Raw genomic sequence first — 18137 nt, forward strand, 5'->3', positions numbered from 1 at the left:
CTGTCTTCCCATTGCCTTTATACATTAAAGGCACGACCAGCGATGTCTGATGTCTTCATATACAAAGCATAAAAATGTTTTACACCAACAAGGCCAGTCAAAGTTCATATGTGCTAGAAGCAGAGTGCAGGAGGAGTCATACTGTTTTAAGCGCAAGCAATAACAATACCATTGAAAGGGTACAATCACAGGTGCTTGGCAAAGCGCAACCCTCCGGTTCATGATTCAGCTTAAAAATGCACAGATAAAACCTGCATGAAGGGGCACGGCTGCCAAGGTGTCTCAGAAAACACACAGAGGACCCACAGAAAAGACACACAGAGGGGGCAGTTACACAATAGGTTTTCTCTGGTGTCAAAACAGGCCTTGCTGCTGCGTATGCCCATCTCCGCCCTGTACCTGCACTGGCATCGCAGCTTGCTGCTGCTCAGATGTGCCGATAGAACTCTGTGTGAGGCTGGGCAATAACGCATAACAGAGAAATGAATCAACAGGGGAAAAAAAAAACAACCCAATGCCCCTAATATCCCCACTCCTTTTGAAACTCTACTGTTTCTTTTTATACCCAGTTTCCTCTCCCCCAGGACCAAAACTTCAGTTTTAATCTTGCTTAGTAGCACTGAGATGATCCAGTGGATTACCTGCCCAAACACTAGGTTGCACAAATCACCAGTTGTTTATGAGCTCAATGTTGTAACACAAAAGAAAACCTCTAAAAAAACCTCTAAAACTATACTGCAGAACAAAGCTGGAATATAATTACCTTAACTAACACAAATACCATTTTCTGGAGTGCCCAACAGCTATTCATAGCATCGACACAGTCTAAGTTTAAAACTTTTTCATTATGAGGCTCTCAAAAGGCTATTTTTGTTTGCTGTGCAAGCAGGTTGTGTGTCTGAAGATGAAGGCTAGATGGGAAAAGAAGTTCTAACATTCCTTTTATAGCACACTTCGAAATTTAGGCATCCCTGTAACATCGTGATTTTTCTCATCAGTAGGATAGAGGTGGCAATGCCTTTATATCACAGGAGAAATACATAGGCAGAAAAGGTTTTATATCCAGAGACACTGAGAAAAGGAAGAAACCAGTGACCCTCTTATTCATTACACGTGCTTGATAGTGTCCAGAAAATAACTGATGAAAATATTCTCTCACTATAATACAAAACAGGCCCTGCAAGATGAAAAATACCATTCTATGTCAATAATAGTACGCTACCATATACACAGAGGAACCAAGCCAAGACTGAAGAAGGAATCCTTTTTTTGGCATTTTCTAACTTCTGGGTGCTAACTCTAAAACAAAGCTCCGAATGTAGCTTTTATGTGCAATTTATACATACCTCAAGAGACTCCAGGTAAAAATACTCGAATTATCTTTAAAGAATCTGAAAAAAATACACAGAAGCTATGAAAGGAAAATAAACAGAGTTTTACTAAAGCAGTCCCTCCAAACTTGCACCAAAAAAAAAAATGCCCTCTCATCATGAAATGAAGTTGGACTGGTATATTTACTACAGCCCCTAGTCGAAAGCTGACCTAGTCAAAAGAGGTCAATGCTTAAGACTGGCAAGTAAAATATCTGATGTCACTCAGGAGATGATGAAGGACAGGCATTTCAGACCTTTGAACTGGTAATATGTAAAGAAAAAAAAACCAAAACAAACCACACCTCTCCCTCATCTCAACCACAGCAGCTTCTACTGTAAATAGTCCAAGCCAAATATGAAAAGTGACTGCATTAGGACAAACTCCAAATCTACGGCTATCAACTTATCTTAAATAAACTGTTTGTCTGTGTTAAGTAAACTATTTGACAGAAAAACGACTGTCAGGAAAAACTGATGTACATTTTTTAAGAAGTGAAAATAAATAGTATGGTTTTGATCCTAAATATAATCATCACATGAGGAGTCTCTCTGATTCTATGGGCTACTTGCATGAGCGAGGCTACGCTGGCACTCAAGCACCTGATGAACTGAGCTAGTCTTTTGAAACAAGAGTCTTGTTAACACGGTTCTTCCATCCATTCCGCTGTTGTACTGCTCTGCATCCGAAATGGTTAGGAAACAAGAATTTAATTAGAAACTTGTATTTTTTAATTGGCTATCATAAATTCAGTAAATATAGAAGTCAGTACACAGTGGAAGTATCTATCACTGATACATATCTGACATTGCCCAGCATGAAATGCCTAGAACAGACCGGTAGAGCAAATGAATTCACTATCCTACTTCAGCAGATGGCAGATCTTACCTACACCAGATCTTTTCTAGTAAGGAAAAGAGTTTCTGAAAGCCTTAAAAATCAGGTAGGGAAGAATTCCAAGGTAAAAAAAAAAAAGCAGTGTTCTTGCAGGGACATGTCCTACGGACTGGGGAACGACCAGGACCAGGGATTACAACCCAGCCTGCAGCTAGGACAGCATTTGCTACAGCTTTCCCAGGGCAAGGGCTCCAATCGCAGCAGGACAGAGCTGACCAAGGAGACAAAAAGGCAGATCACTCCTGCCCCATCCTAGCTGGCTGCATACGACCACGAGCCTGTGCCGGTGGCACTCGGGGGGCTGCACGCTGGCAGCTTCAAGGACGCCGGCTCCAGAGCTGCACCTCCCAAGAGACGCCAGTCCGACAGCTTCTCTTGGTCTGCTAGGAGAGGAGGCTGTGAAGGTCAAGTGTTAAGTCTTGCTAAAGACTGAATAAAATTCTGGGGCTGCTAAAATGTGCATAAAAAGTTGGGTTAAAAAAAATATGTGGGAAAACATCCTGATTAGCCCTGCTAGTGTAATGCTCCAAGTAAATTAATGCAAGAAAATAAGAACGGTCAAAAGCAATCGGGATACTAACATGTGCCATGCAAGTGGAGCTTTCTCTTGGTACTATATTAAGATTTCTTTTAAAAAAAACTTACTAGATTAAACAGAAAAATTGCATACTGCCAAGAAAGGGGGTGGAGTGAATACCATTCTCTACATCACCTTTTGTATTATTACAAAGGCAATACTATGTGTAGCAGAGAAGGTTTCTGGTTATTAAATTTTATGTTTCTATATTCAATGGCATCACGTTATATACAGCCTTTTTCTGCAATTAACCTACAAAACACAAATTAAATATTAATGGATAAATGTCAATTATGATTATGAGAAACAATAAAAGGACCATAAATTAAAAAATGCAGATAGAACAATAAAGTATTTTCACATGATCAAAACAACATTTTAGTGTTAATGTTTTCTTATTCTAATTGAAAATATAATTATGTACTTATAGGTGGTGTTATTGCATAAAATTTGGTAAACAATACCACCTTTTCAGCATTAAGATTCACTCCCAGTAAGAACGAGCAAAACAAGCCTTGCTGCTTCTTCCAGCCAAGCCTAGCAGTGCAACATGATTTGATGCTTCACAGAAATCTTCTGTTTGAGACTGTCCAGAGTACAGTAGGATATTTTCACAGTTATTCCTAGACTATTTGCATCTTTTGTAATTAATTATACACAATTCTATATTTTGTTCAGTATTACCAGCTCTTCTACACATCCAAAATATTTTCCCACTATTGTACTTTTTAACTAAGGAACTAACCTTAGGCTTGCTAAGAATTAAAAAAAAAGCAAAAAAAAACCAAAAAACAAACACAAACCAGAAATACTCAAATATGATGCTCAGACAACAACCTCATTGTGTTAAGGTCATTGCTTCTGTTTCCTGAGGCTGATTTTTATTAAAAAAAAAAAAAAAAAAAAAGGTCTGAGACAAAACATTTTTAAACTACCAAATGCAGTCAAAAGCCGATTTAAATAGCAGCTGCTTGATGTTCAGATGTACAACTCTTCCCGTGCTTTACCACGCTGGTCATCAATGACTACTTTACAGATTGTAAATGACACGGGACACGCTGTTCACAAACAAATCAGATTTATGGTTATATTCAGTTGTTCCTGTTACCTGAAATTAGAATTAGAAGCTCATTAAATATGAATACGTTTCAGAGAATGTAGAAGCACTGCATTATATTGATGAAAGCTTCATTAAATTTTCAATGATATAGCTGCTTCTATATTTGTGAAGGAAAGATATAAGGTAGAAATAAGTTGGGGCAATTCTCCTTCAGGCAACTTTGCATCTTTTTACTAACTCTAAAAACCATGGATTTTTAAAATAAAATGTTGGATTAATTAGGTGTAAGAGAAAGTGATTAGGGTCCGTTATATTCAGTGAATGATTACTTTCAGATCAGCATATGTTTGCCAATTATACAATTGATGCTCCAGAAGAAGAGAATTGGTAGAAAGCTAGAAATGAGGTTTCAACGATCACGCTCATAGAAAATACAGACTCTAGAGGGGTTCTGATCTCACTTAATGACAGTCATCTTTTTAAAATATTCACTTAGAAAGACATAGCAAGAGCATTGGAAAGAAAGTCTTAGCTAGCAAACAATAAGACAACTTTCTGTGCAAGTAGACATATAAAACTATCTATCAAAGTCATGAAGTAATACAGCCTTATTTTTACTGCAGAGGCTGAAACCAAGAAAAAGACCTGTGACAGAGAAAAACTAGACACAAGCCCACTATTCAACTAGATTTCTAGTATTGTCATCAGCAAGTCAGACAGTAAAACCTCCATATGTAAAACACCCATAACCAAGCTACATGAAAGAACACAGAATCAAAAATGCAGGAGTGAAAATTCAAGCGGTCTGATCCCTCTTGTGGTTATGCACTACGATATAAGTTTGTTATATTGCCACATTACATTAGCCCGGTTTCCTCTGGAAGAAAGGCCTATGCAATCAGGCTGTTACTCAGCTCCTGCCCATCCACTCCCCTTGATATCCATTACCTTATGTCGACCAAGTCAGGCAGCGGGGTAGAGGCCTCAATGTCACGTTATTCCTCTAACCAGCCTGCACAATATATGGCCCAGGCTTTACATGTTTTCCTTACAGTTAATGTGCATGGCCTGCCAGGAGCTGAGATATAGGGTTGCTCTTTCCGACTCGTTAGGACTGCCACCTCCTTCAACCCTCTGGATAGGCAATGCCCAACTAACATGCACGCAGACAATGCCGGTTTATCCTCAGACCTTGTTTATTCTGCCCTGTTCAAATCCTGCTTCGACAAGTTTACTTTTTTTTTCCTCCCCTTCCAGTTTTCTTTGGCATGCATAGTCAGCATTAAATAACTGACCTTCTCAAAACCACCGTGAGGTAGTATTATCCCCACATTACCAGAGAAGGAAATTAAGCCACTATAATTAATGCCTGAAGCATGCCCAAATTTCACATTCCTGATTCGAGAGTGATTAGTGTTAGCGCTATATAGGATTTCCTCAGCTCAAAGCACAGCTCCTGGGGAGACGGCAGCAGTTGCACACAGCCTGCACTCCTGCAGCCGAGTCCGACGGGCGCAGCCAGGAGCCCCTGCGAAATGCTGGGCTCCAGGAATTTGGCCCACTCCACCCCGGGGCTCTGTAAAGTGACTCAAACACCCCGGGTGCTGCTCCAGCACGATGAGGGAAGGCAAGATAGGAGAGTGCCGACCCCTTCTGCGTCCGTCCTTTCTCCCCTGACCAAGACTTTTTGACCCAGGTACAGACTTCTTGTTCAGCTGATTTCCACTCAGACACCTATACCCCTTCACTGCACACGCGTGCATGCACACAAACACAGGTGCTCGCTATCCTTACCTCTGATCTTCCTACAGCCACCCACCCCCCCTGCATTCATCCTCCCAGGAGCTCACATCTTTCTCTATGGGTCTTTATCTCCAGTTTTTCCTCAGTCTTCCCAGATAGTCCTAAATGCTTCTCTAGCCCACTCATCACTCCTTCTCTCAAGTCCTCATGTTGTCATGCCCCTTTCTCCAAGCAAGTCCCCCTCATGACCTTTGCTGTTTCATTTACTGCCACACAATAAGCCTAGGAGTCCACCTCCCCTTTCGACTCCACGACAGCATTTCAGTTTCCCCAGAGCCACAAGATGTTTCCCAGTCACACGCTCCTTGCAAAACAGAAGGCTCCTTTCGAAAACGTCAGTTGGCAGCAAAGGTTCCCACACGAACCCCATGCAATTTGAGTTCCCTAACCTCATCCCAAAGAACAAATCTCCAAGGGGGCCTGTTCCACTCATACATCACCGAGATGCTGCCCGCATGGAGACAGCTAACGCTGGCCACAACTGCTGCTCCCTCCTGTGTTACCTTTCCCCCAAACCAAGCAGACAGAATAGAAATCAAGGATTTATTTAGCAAAATTTTAGGCCCGGTTTTGGTGCAAGACTGGAAACAAAAAGGTTCAAACAAATACAGTAATTCTAGACTAAGCTCAACAGACAAAATATTTCTCCAGCTCCTAAATGCCTCCAGCCCTGCCCAGCTGACAATGTTCACAGCAACATCACGTCATACTGGCATTGCCCCCAGTCCTGTTAACCTCCCTCCTTCCCTTTACAGTGTACAATCATATCCCAAAACTAAAGATAACTTTTCATGTTTTTCCTGGAACAAGGGGATCTTGGGGGTTTAAAGGCAGCCTCCCATCTCCAGTACATAGCACATCAGTCACAGGCTTATCAAACTACATGACTGCCACTGACAGTCCTTCCTAATGCCATCCCGGGTGTGTAAGGACTATTTTTTTTAGTCTTTTTAAGCCTACAGACAGCTAATCCCAGAAAAACCTGAACTCCTCTATTTACACAAGGCTATTCGTATACTCACATTAAAGATTATCTAGTCATTAGTTACACCTACAGATTGTTCAGCTCCTAATCCCCACGAAGATTATTTTTTTTTCCCCAGAAAACACACAACACATTGCAAGTAAAGATGACAAAGACATTAAACGTTTGTCTGCCCGTACTTGTCTGGGACCAGAGGTCTTCCTTCTTCACCCCGGCTCTGCCAGCAGCCCTTGGCATGCATCTAACCCCAGCGCCAAACTTCCCTGCCCAATTAGACCCAACACCTCCATTCTGGCTCAGCAGCCTGAAGGTGTCAACATTAGCCGAACCACTCCCTTGCCTTCCGCTGTCTAGGAACATCAGTCCTTCTTTGCCACCCTGGCAGAGAGACTGGCAGCCTAGCCGCATTAATAAAAACGGGAGCAGAACATTCTTCGGGCTTGGGTACTTTTACCTCAACATTTCTTCTTAAAAAACAAACAAAAAACCCCCACTGTTCCTCACTCTGCCCCATCCCACTGCTTCTTAACTCTCAGTAAAGCCACTTAACTTCCTCTATAATGTTAAAGAAGTCGTCATGCTCACATTAAGCCCAGGATTCTGCAAATGCTTAGACATATGTTTAACCTCAGTGCCACTCACTGAGGCAGGACTGTGGGAACAGCAAAAATCATTATCTACATATTTCCCAGTTCAGAGCCAAAATATTTATCAGACCAGATGACTTGCTCATTGTTCATTTGTGGCAAAGGCATCCTGTTCTCACTTCCCTCAACCTACCTGTATTCCACAAGAAAAAACCGGCAAGAATTTCCTAATACATTCTCTCTCCCCATATGTGTTATATTCAAAGGAAGAACAACTTAGAATATCATTTTCAGAGCATCAAAAATGTTCTTAGCTACGACAATTAAAGTCTAACTTTGACATATATAGCAGCAGTTCCTGCTAAGCTCTTTTCTCAGATCCGGTCTTGTCAAATATGATTCTTGCACAACATTTTTTAAAAAAGAAAAACCAAGTAGATGTCATTACAAGATTCAGTTCACTCTTAGGACTAATACTTATGGCTTTTATTACAGCCAGAGTGGCCTTTCTGTGAAGAAACATCCACCGTTTCCTGCACATCATTAAACCAAACAGGGAAGGGGCAACATGAAACTTAAGTGTCCCCAAGGCAAGCTCAGCACCCTGCCTGTCCCATATCCTGTTACTATCAAGGAAGATTTTTTTTTTTATTTCTTAGTCTACTAACCAGATCTGAAAAGCAGAGTACTCAATTCAATTTCCAAAATGCTGACCTGGCTTTTCTTCAAACTTCACCTTCAGTTGTCCTTCGGGAACAAAAACCAGGGGAACAAAAACCACAACCAAAGCCCCAAACAAAAAGCCCAAACACAAATGCGACTTCTGAGTACTCCAAGAGGGCACTTTCAGATCTGCTCTGCAGAGAATTTATAATTACCAAGACATGCTTTTTAAAAAGACTCAGGAATATGTTTGCTTAATTTCATAAATATTAAACCTATGCATATCACTTATTAGCATTTGGGAGCTAAAGCAACCACGTAGAAGCAAGTCAAACGTCCTTCTTCCTCACAAACCCACAGAATTATTAGCTTGAATTATAATGCAGTAAATGCAATTAAAAAAAAGCCTAATATCAAATTGTTTAAAAGGTTATTGTGTTTGCCTTCTTTTTGAAGACTTGTTTTAACCATAGAGATTTACCACACCTGTGTTGGACTGTTACCATACTGGACATTTACCATGTTCAACCTTACCATGGTAAGCGTTTACCCAACAAAAAGGGTCAAGCACGTTTGAGGACTCCAAGCTGGGCAGCCAAACCCGTTGGCCATTTTCAGGACCCCAGGCTGCAGATTCAGCCAGACAATTTTCAGAACCAAGGAAAAAATTTACTTTTCAATTGACTGACTGGAGATCCAGGTTATAAACAATAGCTTTCCTTCTGCCAAGGTTACATCTCAGAGCAGAACCACAGCTTAAATTTCCAAAAAGTACTTACAAGGAATAAAGAATAGAGCTCTGCAAGCTTTGCTAAGCAGACAGGCCAAATGATAGCTCAACAGAGAAAAGAGATTATTTTCTAAATATGTCAGTTTTAAAACAAAATAATAATAAAACTGAAGCATTAATACCACTGCATCAGAAGTATTAAGACCATGATTCAGAGCCAAATTTAAAAGCAAATATTCATTGTCAAAACTGGATGGCAGAAGGAAATAACCTCTTGGGTATTTCAGCAATGATTTAATCACCTCCCATGACTAACTCGGAGAGACTTTGGAAGAGTAACGGAATGGAACAAAGTCCAGAGAGCAACTAATCCCAATTAATAAACCCAGGAATAACTCCAAAAAGACAAAGAAGAAAGATGACCTAGATTTTTATTCCCTAAGAAGTCAGGGGGAAAAAAAAAAAAGCTTTCTTTCTGAAGAAACACATTCCACTTAAAAAAAAAGTAATGTTGCTTCTTCCTTTGAGGATGCAGACAGGCTATGATTGTGCAACTATTTCAAACAAGCACCAGCTAACCTAACGTCCCATGGTACATCTGACAAACGTGAGTCAAAACCTCCCCTGATGTGTCTCCCAACTCACCCAGAAAAAACTAAGAAAACTCTGAGATGTAAATTGTTGAGAATGAAAGACATTACCTCGTTTTCATTACTTATCTCCCTAAAGCAAAGCAGGCATTTTTAGGACCACACAAAGTTCCTGTTCTGGTTGAGATGTTTAGCTATACGTAGCCCCAATCTGCTTTAGTCTGCCAAGACTACTTATGCTTTTCATGCAAGTAAGGATCTACCACTGAGGAATCTAATTTGAGATGTGATATGGCAAGAGTAGCAAGAAAACAAGCCTAAGAGAAAATAGAGCATTTGCTCTCCCAGATAAGCCAGGTTTTTAAGCATGCAGCTTCACAAAATGGCGCAAGCTAAATTAAATGTTGTCACAGAAAGGACCTTCCTTCAACCATATTCCTACCTTACTTGTGGACACAGGTTCCTACAGGTTGCCTTGCACCACATCTGATGCCTCTCTACCCATCCACAAGCCATGCCAACTCACTAATCCTGTACAAACACCACTGCACTAACCTATCAAAAAGGCTTCTTATTTTCTGCCAGGTTAGCAAACCGGATCAACTCCTGCAAGGGTCCAGTAAGTACCAGTCTCGTGGCTCTTCTCCTTGTGCCTGCTGCCTATTCACGAGTCCTGCATCCACGTGCGCATTTCAATGGTTCAACCAGCACTACTCATTGTTTGCACTCAGGAGCCTGCGCCTCAGCTTCTGTATTAGTAGAAATCTGGTGGCCTAAAAATCACATACATCACAGCCAACCTTTATGTTAGAAATGACATCCCTGAACACAGTATCATTGTCCTTATATATCTTGCATTTCAGAAGCTTCCTTTAGGAAAAAAGCTTGCTGAATAAAATACAAATATGAATTTAAGCACCTAATTCCCATATGCTCAAGTTAAAAGTTACAGATCTGACAGATCCTCACTGCCTACCTCTAGTTAGAGTTCTTCACTCAAACTCACTTCACTGAAATACAGTTTTATGTTATTTTCCACAATCTCCAGGGCTTCCCCCCCATCTTAGAAGAAAGGCATTTTCTTGAACCACACTGCAGAGAAAAATGCAGCAAGAAGCCAAGCGATCCTTTCACTTGGAAGGAGTTTAAACAAGAAGACTCCAAACTTTTTTGCAATGTCTCCAGCCCCACGTGCTGGCATGAGACCCCACTCCCCTGAATTCACTGGGGATGTTCCTACTTCCAACTCCTAGGGAATTTGACAGCAGCAAAACTCCAAATGCTTCTAACATTAAAATAAATATGCAAATAATGAAACCTCTGTTTCTTCATTTTAGCAGCCGTTAGCACCGCAATTACAATTAGAGTTCTCGGAGGATGCACTTAACCCCTAATGAATCCCTGGAACAGCCATAACAGGGTGTAGGGGCAGATTACAGAATCCCCACAGCACAACTCGGTGAATTGATGTCTCCCCTGAGCAACACAAAGCTGGGCCTAGAGATAGTAAGCGTTGTTATGCTGTCTTCATTTTGAAGCCTTATTAACAAATTAAACGAGAAATACACACATCTCCCTCCGGGAAAAGGAGAAAAAATTTTAATAAGGAGCCTAGACACCTTTCTGTAAGTCTCTTGTGGACAGAAAAAAGACACCAGGAAAGCTTACAACAGATGGTAGTTAATGAACTTGCTCTGAGACTGCAGCAGTACACGAACAAACCCAAAACCACTACGCTGGCAGCACCTGAAATCAAGCCTATCAGTTCTCTCTGGAGGCTGCTCTGGTACCTGTGCCCCTGTCTCCCAGAGATGTCAAGCATGGGGGAGACGCTTTGCAGAGACAGCACCACAGCTGGCATGACACTGGGGAGGAAAGGGAGTTCCTTTGCTTTTGTTTGTCCACAGACAACCTCTCTCTGCAAGTCAAGATGGGTCACAGGTAGCTGGAGCAGCAGGACTGACTCCTAAGAAAGAGCTTTACATACCAGTTTCCCTCCTCCTCCCTATAGCAAGCAGTGGGACAACAAAACTGAAGCAGCAGCCCCAATTAACTACCTTTTTTTACCTAAGACTTTTGCATCTGATTGTTGGAGACCAGATGGTCCAAGTTTACAGCCAACAGTAAATGTCTTTACCCAGTCCTGTTTGCAGTAACAACCTTAACATTCTTTTAACGCAGTTTTTGGTGAATGCGTTTCCTTTCCTCTTTACGTAAGTAAATCGGTGGGATACGCTTAACCTGCCTCCTAAAACTCAACACAGGCAATGAAATCCAAGCAGGCAGAGTAACAGATAATTCATGGTCTCAAACGGAGCCAGGTGGATTACAACTCCATTGGCAAGCACGCACCCAGCATCTGTACACTCAGAAAAGACATTAGGAATCGTCTGAATAATCAAAAATTGTCATGCATGCACAAAGGCTTTTGAATATAATTCTTGAGAGTGAACCCTTAAAAGAAGGCAAAGCCACCAGTGCACCTCAGAAACTAATGTGTTGCAGAACTTTAATCAAGCATTGCTCTATAATTAGACACACTTTCTGCTGCACAAAAGCATCTTTAAAGCCAAGTGTCTGATGCCCTGAAACTCTGTTATACTTAAGAAAATAAACTTTAAAAGACATTCATTATTCTTGAACTGAGCATTTCCATACTAAGTCCCATTCTAGAACAACTTTTAACTGCTCATTTATCATCCTCCCTCCCAGTGACAGGGAAGATTTATAGTGGAAAAGGCTTAGTTAACATTACTCTAATGCCAAAAACACATGGTATTACACTTTTGGCGATACTGGTCAAGAAGCAAGAACCAAGGAAAACAAAATACTAAGAAATAACGCCCCCTAAAAAACCATTCCCATAATCGTAAGGCTTGGCATGGTTCCACTGGAAGCCCAACTTGAAGGATGTTTACAGTCGAGACTCAACGTCCGATTTCATCCTCTTGCACTCATCTGCCTATCCCTTATCTCCGCCACAGCACTGCTGTGCTTATCAGCATGCCAACCCCTGCTCTGCCACAAGCGGACACAAACACATTCCAGAGCCCTGCTGACCACAGGCGAACTGAAGGCGGCGAACATGCAGCGTTAGGAGAACGCCTAACGTAGGGTCAAGCACACTGACGCAGGAAGACACACAAAGCACAATGTACCTGCATATGTTGGTGGGCCTCTCTAAGATCCAGAATGAATTTGTTAGCAGGATCAAGGTCACAGTAACAGAGATGGGAAACCAACATAGGTACCCTAACACATAGTATCTACCTCAGATGAGAGAGATTTAAATTAATGAAGTGGGGAAGAGGAAAAGAATGAACAGCCAAACCTCCAAAGCACAGGACTTCATAGCAAGAGGAACCTTCACTGCAGGCTTCTGTCAAAAAAGGAGGAACGAACAGGACACACATTGCCCAACAAGCTCTCAAATACTTTGAGATGAACTTTGCTTATACAGGAGGTGAAAAGAAAAAAGAAAAAAAAAACACAAAAAAAACCCATGATAAAAGGAAGGCTCTTCTAGTTTCATTCTAACCAAAGGGAACGAACTGGCTAAGAATATGAAAGTGAAAACAGCTTGGCTCACAGAAGGCATAAGGTGGCAACTCCCGCAATTCTTCAGAAGGGCAAAACAGAGAGCCACAAAACAAAGAAAATGAACTAATGGTAAAACCACGAGCTATATGAAACCCAGAAGAAAGATCTGAAGCTTAATGAGAAATCATCTCAGCTAAGTATAGGCTCTTTAATCATCTGAATTTCAAGAGATTTTGCACAAGTGCAAATGAAATCACTGAAGGTCACTTAAAGTGAACAGCACAAACAGTTAACAAAATCGGAAAGGTCAACGCAGTAGGAAAGAAACTACTGGGAGGCAACACAGAAGGCAACATGGAAATATTCCTTCAGAACGCCTGCAGTGAAAGAAAGAGCAGTTAAAGTAGGAGTGCGGTAACCTACTATTCAATGGGAAGGAAAATATCTAATAGATGATGCCAAAGCACTAGGGGCGTTTTCTGCATTGATCTTCATTCACTAAGACGGATTAACCAGCTAATGTAACTCATATCACAGCAAAAGGAGCAGGAACACAAGCTAGAACCAGGAAATGCATTAGAGCAATTGCTCCAAATCTCCCAAGCCAACAAAGTCAAGATTCTGAATTTCCCATGCATATTTACCGGCAAACTTTAAACAGAAAGCATGATAAAGGCAATATAGTTCTGCAGACAACTTAATAAGCTTCCATAAACCTATGGACTATATTCAGGGGTTACAGCATTAAAAGAGTACTTCAAGGTTTTCAAATCTGGTAGACATACTATTTACCCTTCAAAACCTGACAAAGGCAATTATCAAAGATCATCTCTGCTCTCTGCATTAAGTTCCAGCAGTCTGAAGAGGGGCAAAAGCATCTGCCTCCAAAGAGCAGGAACCCAAATACACAGGGAAACACGGACCAGTCAGGGTTACCGTCAGTCCCTGGGATGATGCCGAAATAAATAATCAAACGACCTCTCTCCTGCATATTTCAGATAACGAAGCAGATAAGCTCCAACACACAACTCGTTAAGAACAAATCATATCAAACGTAATGTAATTTCCTCCAATGACACATTAACAATGTAGGTAGCAAAACAGCAACTAGAGGCAATGCAGTTTTGGTTTAACTGGGCTATTGACACTCTTAAATTGACAGTCATATAATCTAAACAAATACGGTACATGCTGAAGTACTGAGAGAGAGATGATTAGAAACCCATACCCAGAGATAAGTTATCATTATTTCAGTCGGAGAGAAAATAGGTAGCAAGCCCATACACATGGCTCTAATCTTTTAGCATTCTCCACCCTTACAAAAAGTAACTTGGGACCAGGGTGAAGGCTATTTAGCAAGGACCTTACTGCCGGCAACTCCGTATTTTGTTCTGCCTCTGTTTGATTTCTTATGGTCACAAAGTAACAATTTTGAAGACCTCCCAGACAACATCTTGTCTACAAATTACACATGGGAAAATATGAGGACAGAAAGGTCATTTTTTTTAAGTTATCAGAGGATCACCTGGGACAGTTACAAGCACTTTGATGGAGGGCCTCAGGATCCAAAGTCACTTGAAGCAAGGGCAAAAGTCACCTGAAGTAATACACAGTTTGACAGAGCAAATATGTAAAAATAATCTGCTGCATAACACAACACGGAAGGCAAGGTTAAGTATGTTGAGTGGTAAAGTGCTGAAGAATCTGGGGTTTATGCTGAACATAAATCACACATATCACCGCAAAAAATAAAAAATACGTAAAGACTTATCGTCCTACTGAGATGTACGAAATGCAAGTATCACATGAAAAGCATATTTAATAATTTTGACTCTGCCTGTGGAGCAGATGCTCAGATAGAGCACCATGTCCCGTTCCAGAAAAATGCAAACCAAGTGAAAAATGCCTCAAGAAAAGCAGTGAGAATAGCCCACAGATGTATATTAAAAAAAAAAAATCACTGAAGAGAGGAGACTGAAGGCATGGGATTTCTTAAGTGTAGAAAACACTAAAGAGAAAGCCCCCAAAACATGTGGCACATTCCCGCATAAAGAGTTCACAAGGTGTACAAAATGCATGTTAGAATTCTTAAATGCTTAAGTTATAGGAAATAAATTTAGATTAGAAATTAGAAGTAGTATTTTCAATGGTAAGGACAGCAAACTATTGCAATAGATTGCCTAAGCAGGGTAAATCTCCATCAGAAACTTATGTTAGCTCATTTGCTTGGAGAACTAGTTAGACATTCCTTCCTTGTGCCTGAAACAGTGAATTTATGAAAGAACAAATGTCAATTACCTCCCCCTTTTCCCCTCATACTTGATTCACAGGTGCCTCATCTGAGCTTCCAGCTTCTACATCAGTTATTACAAGAATTTATTAACCATTACTAAGAAACGATTTCCAGCATGAAGGCTTTGTAACATCGTATGGAAATAATAATAAAAACACGACCTTAAAGGGGTTCTTGGAAGGATATTACAGAGGAAAAGTGACCCACTTGAACCACATCAAGATGGAGAGTCCTTAATTACAACAAAAACAAAGAAATCTAGAGATCCTACTTACACAGTGACTTCAACTTTACCCTCACACACATATGCTTTAAAGCAGCGGTGCCCAGCTGCAGAGACACCCTTTGCTGGGAAGGTAAAGGAGGGACTAACAGAACTTGCTGGGTCTGCGTGAGGTCAGCCTGGGTGGGTCTGCATAGCCCTCTCCTGGCAAGTGCCCTGCAGAGATACCCGGCGGGCTCAACCCAGGGCCACACGGATTCAGACTACTGATCTGGTCTCGGATAAAACACTTGCCAAATACAGAAGTGTGGAAAAACAAGAGCTGGGGGAAGCAGAGGCAGTCCTTGTACAGCTGGGAAGAAACAAGGAAAGCAAGACACCCCAAATAAGGCATCAGCAGCTGGACCCAGTAAAGCACAAAACATGACTTATTTTCTCATGGAAAGCTCAGCTACAAAAAAAAAAAAATATCGAGAACCGAAGCAGGAAAGCAAAGTGAAACATGCTGTCCTCTGCTGGAAGTGGCTCTGGAGGAGCCTGAAAGCAGAAGACGATCAAGACCACTAGTTCTTTGATCTTCACTGGAACAGAAGATAGAAACATCATTTTGAAGCTGTACAGCCTTGCCTAAATGCAGCCATTACCTTTTGAACTCCAGCTAACGCTGCACTTCTACGCAGCCAGCATCACTGTCACCAAAGGGGCACTCCTGCTGCCTGTCTCTCCTACACCACCACTACCAAGAGATTATCTGCTGCTTTCCCACACGCTTTCCCTCGTGGCAACAGAAATGCTTGCATGGCCACAGAGAACAGGATCAGGGAAGCAGATGAAAGCTAATGCTTTTTCTCTAAAAAAAAAAAAAAGATAAAGAATAAAATGCCATAAATCCTTTGTTGCAATCCAGTGCCTTCATCCTGTTCACTTACAACACTATACCAAGTTAAGTAAAGCTTTCAGGCTGTGTCTTTTGAATGCAATTCACATCTAGTTTAAAAATATAAACAGCTCAATACATCACAGGAAAGAGGAAAAGACACAAAAAACAAACAAAAAGAAAAAACAGAAAGGGCTGCTAACTGCAGTACGAGGTTTCTATCACATGCATCTAGAAAGAATTTAGGGTAGAGCCTTTAAAAATTCCACACTAAGGAAGATCTCCAGATCTGAAAGTGAATGAGTTCAGACTATGTATGACTTAAATCAGCTAGAGCCAGCGGTGGGAATTATCTAAGCAGTCATCTTTGGGGAAAAAGAAAAAAAAGCATGACTCTTATTGCAAAAAAATACTGAATGAGTAAACACCACAATCAGCACAGGTTCAGAAAAGGATTTTCCAACACTTAAACCAGCATCAAACGTTCAGACAAAGCACTCCTCATTCAGAATTAACACGACAAGAAATAAAACAAGTCACTTCCCCCCCCTTAATTACAGAAGCACAGTATTAAATACCAGTAAGAAGTGTTTAAGTTGATGAGAACTGTATTTCCCCGCGTTCCCCGTTTCATACCCCGGAGCCTCGCACCCCTGGGGGACAGGAGCCGGTACCGACCACCACCACCACACCGAACAGCCCAAGCCCCCTGTGCTCCCCCCCGAGCACCTCACTGCAGAGGAACAGCCGAAAGCCGCTCTCCAGGCCCCCACCGCGGCCCAGACCCCGGCCCGACACGGAACGGCTGCTGCAGCGCTGCCGCCGGCAGAGGCACACGGGGGACACGCGTGGGCCCGCAGTCGCCTCGCAGAGGCCCGCAGGGGTCTGGCGGAGCCCCGCCGGGCCGGGCCGGGCGGCTGGGGCCGTCCCCGCCCTTGGACCGGCCGGGGGAGCGACCGTTCCCCTCAGGCCCCGCCGCCCGGTCCCCCCGCAGAGGAGCAGCCCCGGTCCGGGGCGCCCCTCCTCACAGCGCGTCCGTCCGTCCCCGGCCCCACTCACAGCGTGTGCCCGCAGACGTTGACCATCAGCTTCAAGGAGGGGTTGCGGTACTTGGTGGTCTTGCAGCGCGGGCAGCCCTGGTCATCCATGGCCGCCGCCGCCGCCTCCCCCCGCCTCCCTTCCTCCTTCCCTCCCTCCTCCCCCCGCGCATTCCGCCTTCCGCCGCGCGGTGCCGCCGCCAAAGGGGCCCGCCGGCACCGCCCGCCGCCCCGCGCGTTCCGCCCGCCGCCGGGCCCGGGCCCGGTTCTCTCCTCACCCTTCCCGGCCCCGACCACCACCGGGCAGAACCAGCCGGCGGTGGGGAGGGCGGGGGCGGTCGGGCCGAGCAGGTATGAGCCGCCCCCGGACAGCACCTGCCTGGCGCTGGGGCGGGAGGGTGCAGGCTGTCCCCGCGTTGTAACGGGGGAGGGGTGGGGGGGGCACTCCCGCCTAATGAATAACCAAGAGAAGGCCGCTGCGGGGCGGTAGCTCCCTGGCGGGGCTCCCCGCTCCCGGCCGGGGAGAGGCGCCGTACCTCACCCCGGGTAACTACCGCGGCACCACTTCGCACCCCGCGAGGGTTTAATTCTTCCCTCCCCGCCCGGGGAAAGGCGCTTCGCGGCGGCGCAGGTGAGGGGGGGAGCCGCCGCCGCCGCCGCCTCCTCCCTCCCTCCCTCCCGTCCCCGCGCTCCAGGTGGAGCTGGGGGGGGGGGAGAGAAGAGAGGAGAGGAGAGGAGCGGGGCCGCTTGATTGACGGTTGCCGTGGAGACGCGGGAGCCCCCGCCCCCCCGGCGCGGCGCAGCCAATGGGCGGGCGCGGCCGGGCCAGCAGGCTGCGGTGCCATATAGTATTGCAGCGGGGCTGGGAGTCACGTTGGGGGGAGCGGCGGAGAGGAGCCCGTTT

At 43.6% G+C, this 18137-nt stretch overlaps 1 protein-coding gene across 12 annotated transcripts in view; it reads right to left on the reverse strand.

Annotated features, from left to right (window-relative positions):
• MNAT1 (MNAT1 component of CDK activating kinase) overlaps positions 1 to 17410 on the reverse strand; it is a 126443-nt gene extending 109033 nt beyond the window's left edge. For all 12 annotated transcript variants that reach the window (XR_015702383.1, XR_015702385.1, XR_015702384.1 and 9 more), the window contains exon 1: positions 17256 to 17410. Coding sequence is in view for 9 of the 12 variants with exons in the window: in XM_087747974.1 (XP_087604100.1) it covers positions 17256 to 17344 (89 nt within the window). In the remaining 3 variants the exon portion in view is untranslated. The remainder of the gene's footprint in view (positions 1 to 17255) is intronic.
• Between the last annotated feature and the right edge of the window lie 727 nt (positions 17411 to 18137).

Source organism: Nipponia nippon, unplaced genomic scaffold (genome assembly GCF_047370975.1).
Source record: "Nipponia nippon isolate SJK-2023a ecotype South Korea unplaced genomic scaffold, ASM4737097v1 scaffold_11, whole genome shotgun sequence".
NCBI classification, from domain to species: domain Eukaryota; kingdom Metazoa; phylum Chordata; class Aves; order Pelecaniformes; family Threskiornithidae; genus Nipponia; species Nipponia nippon.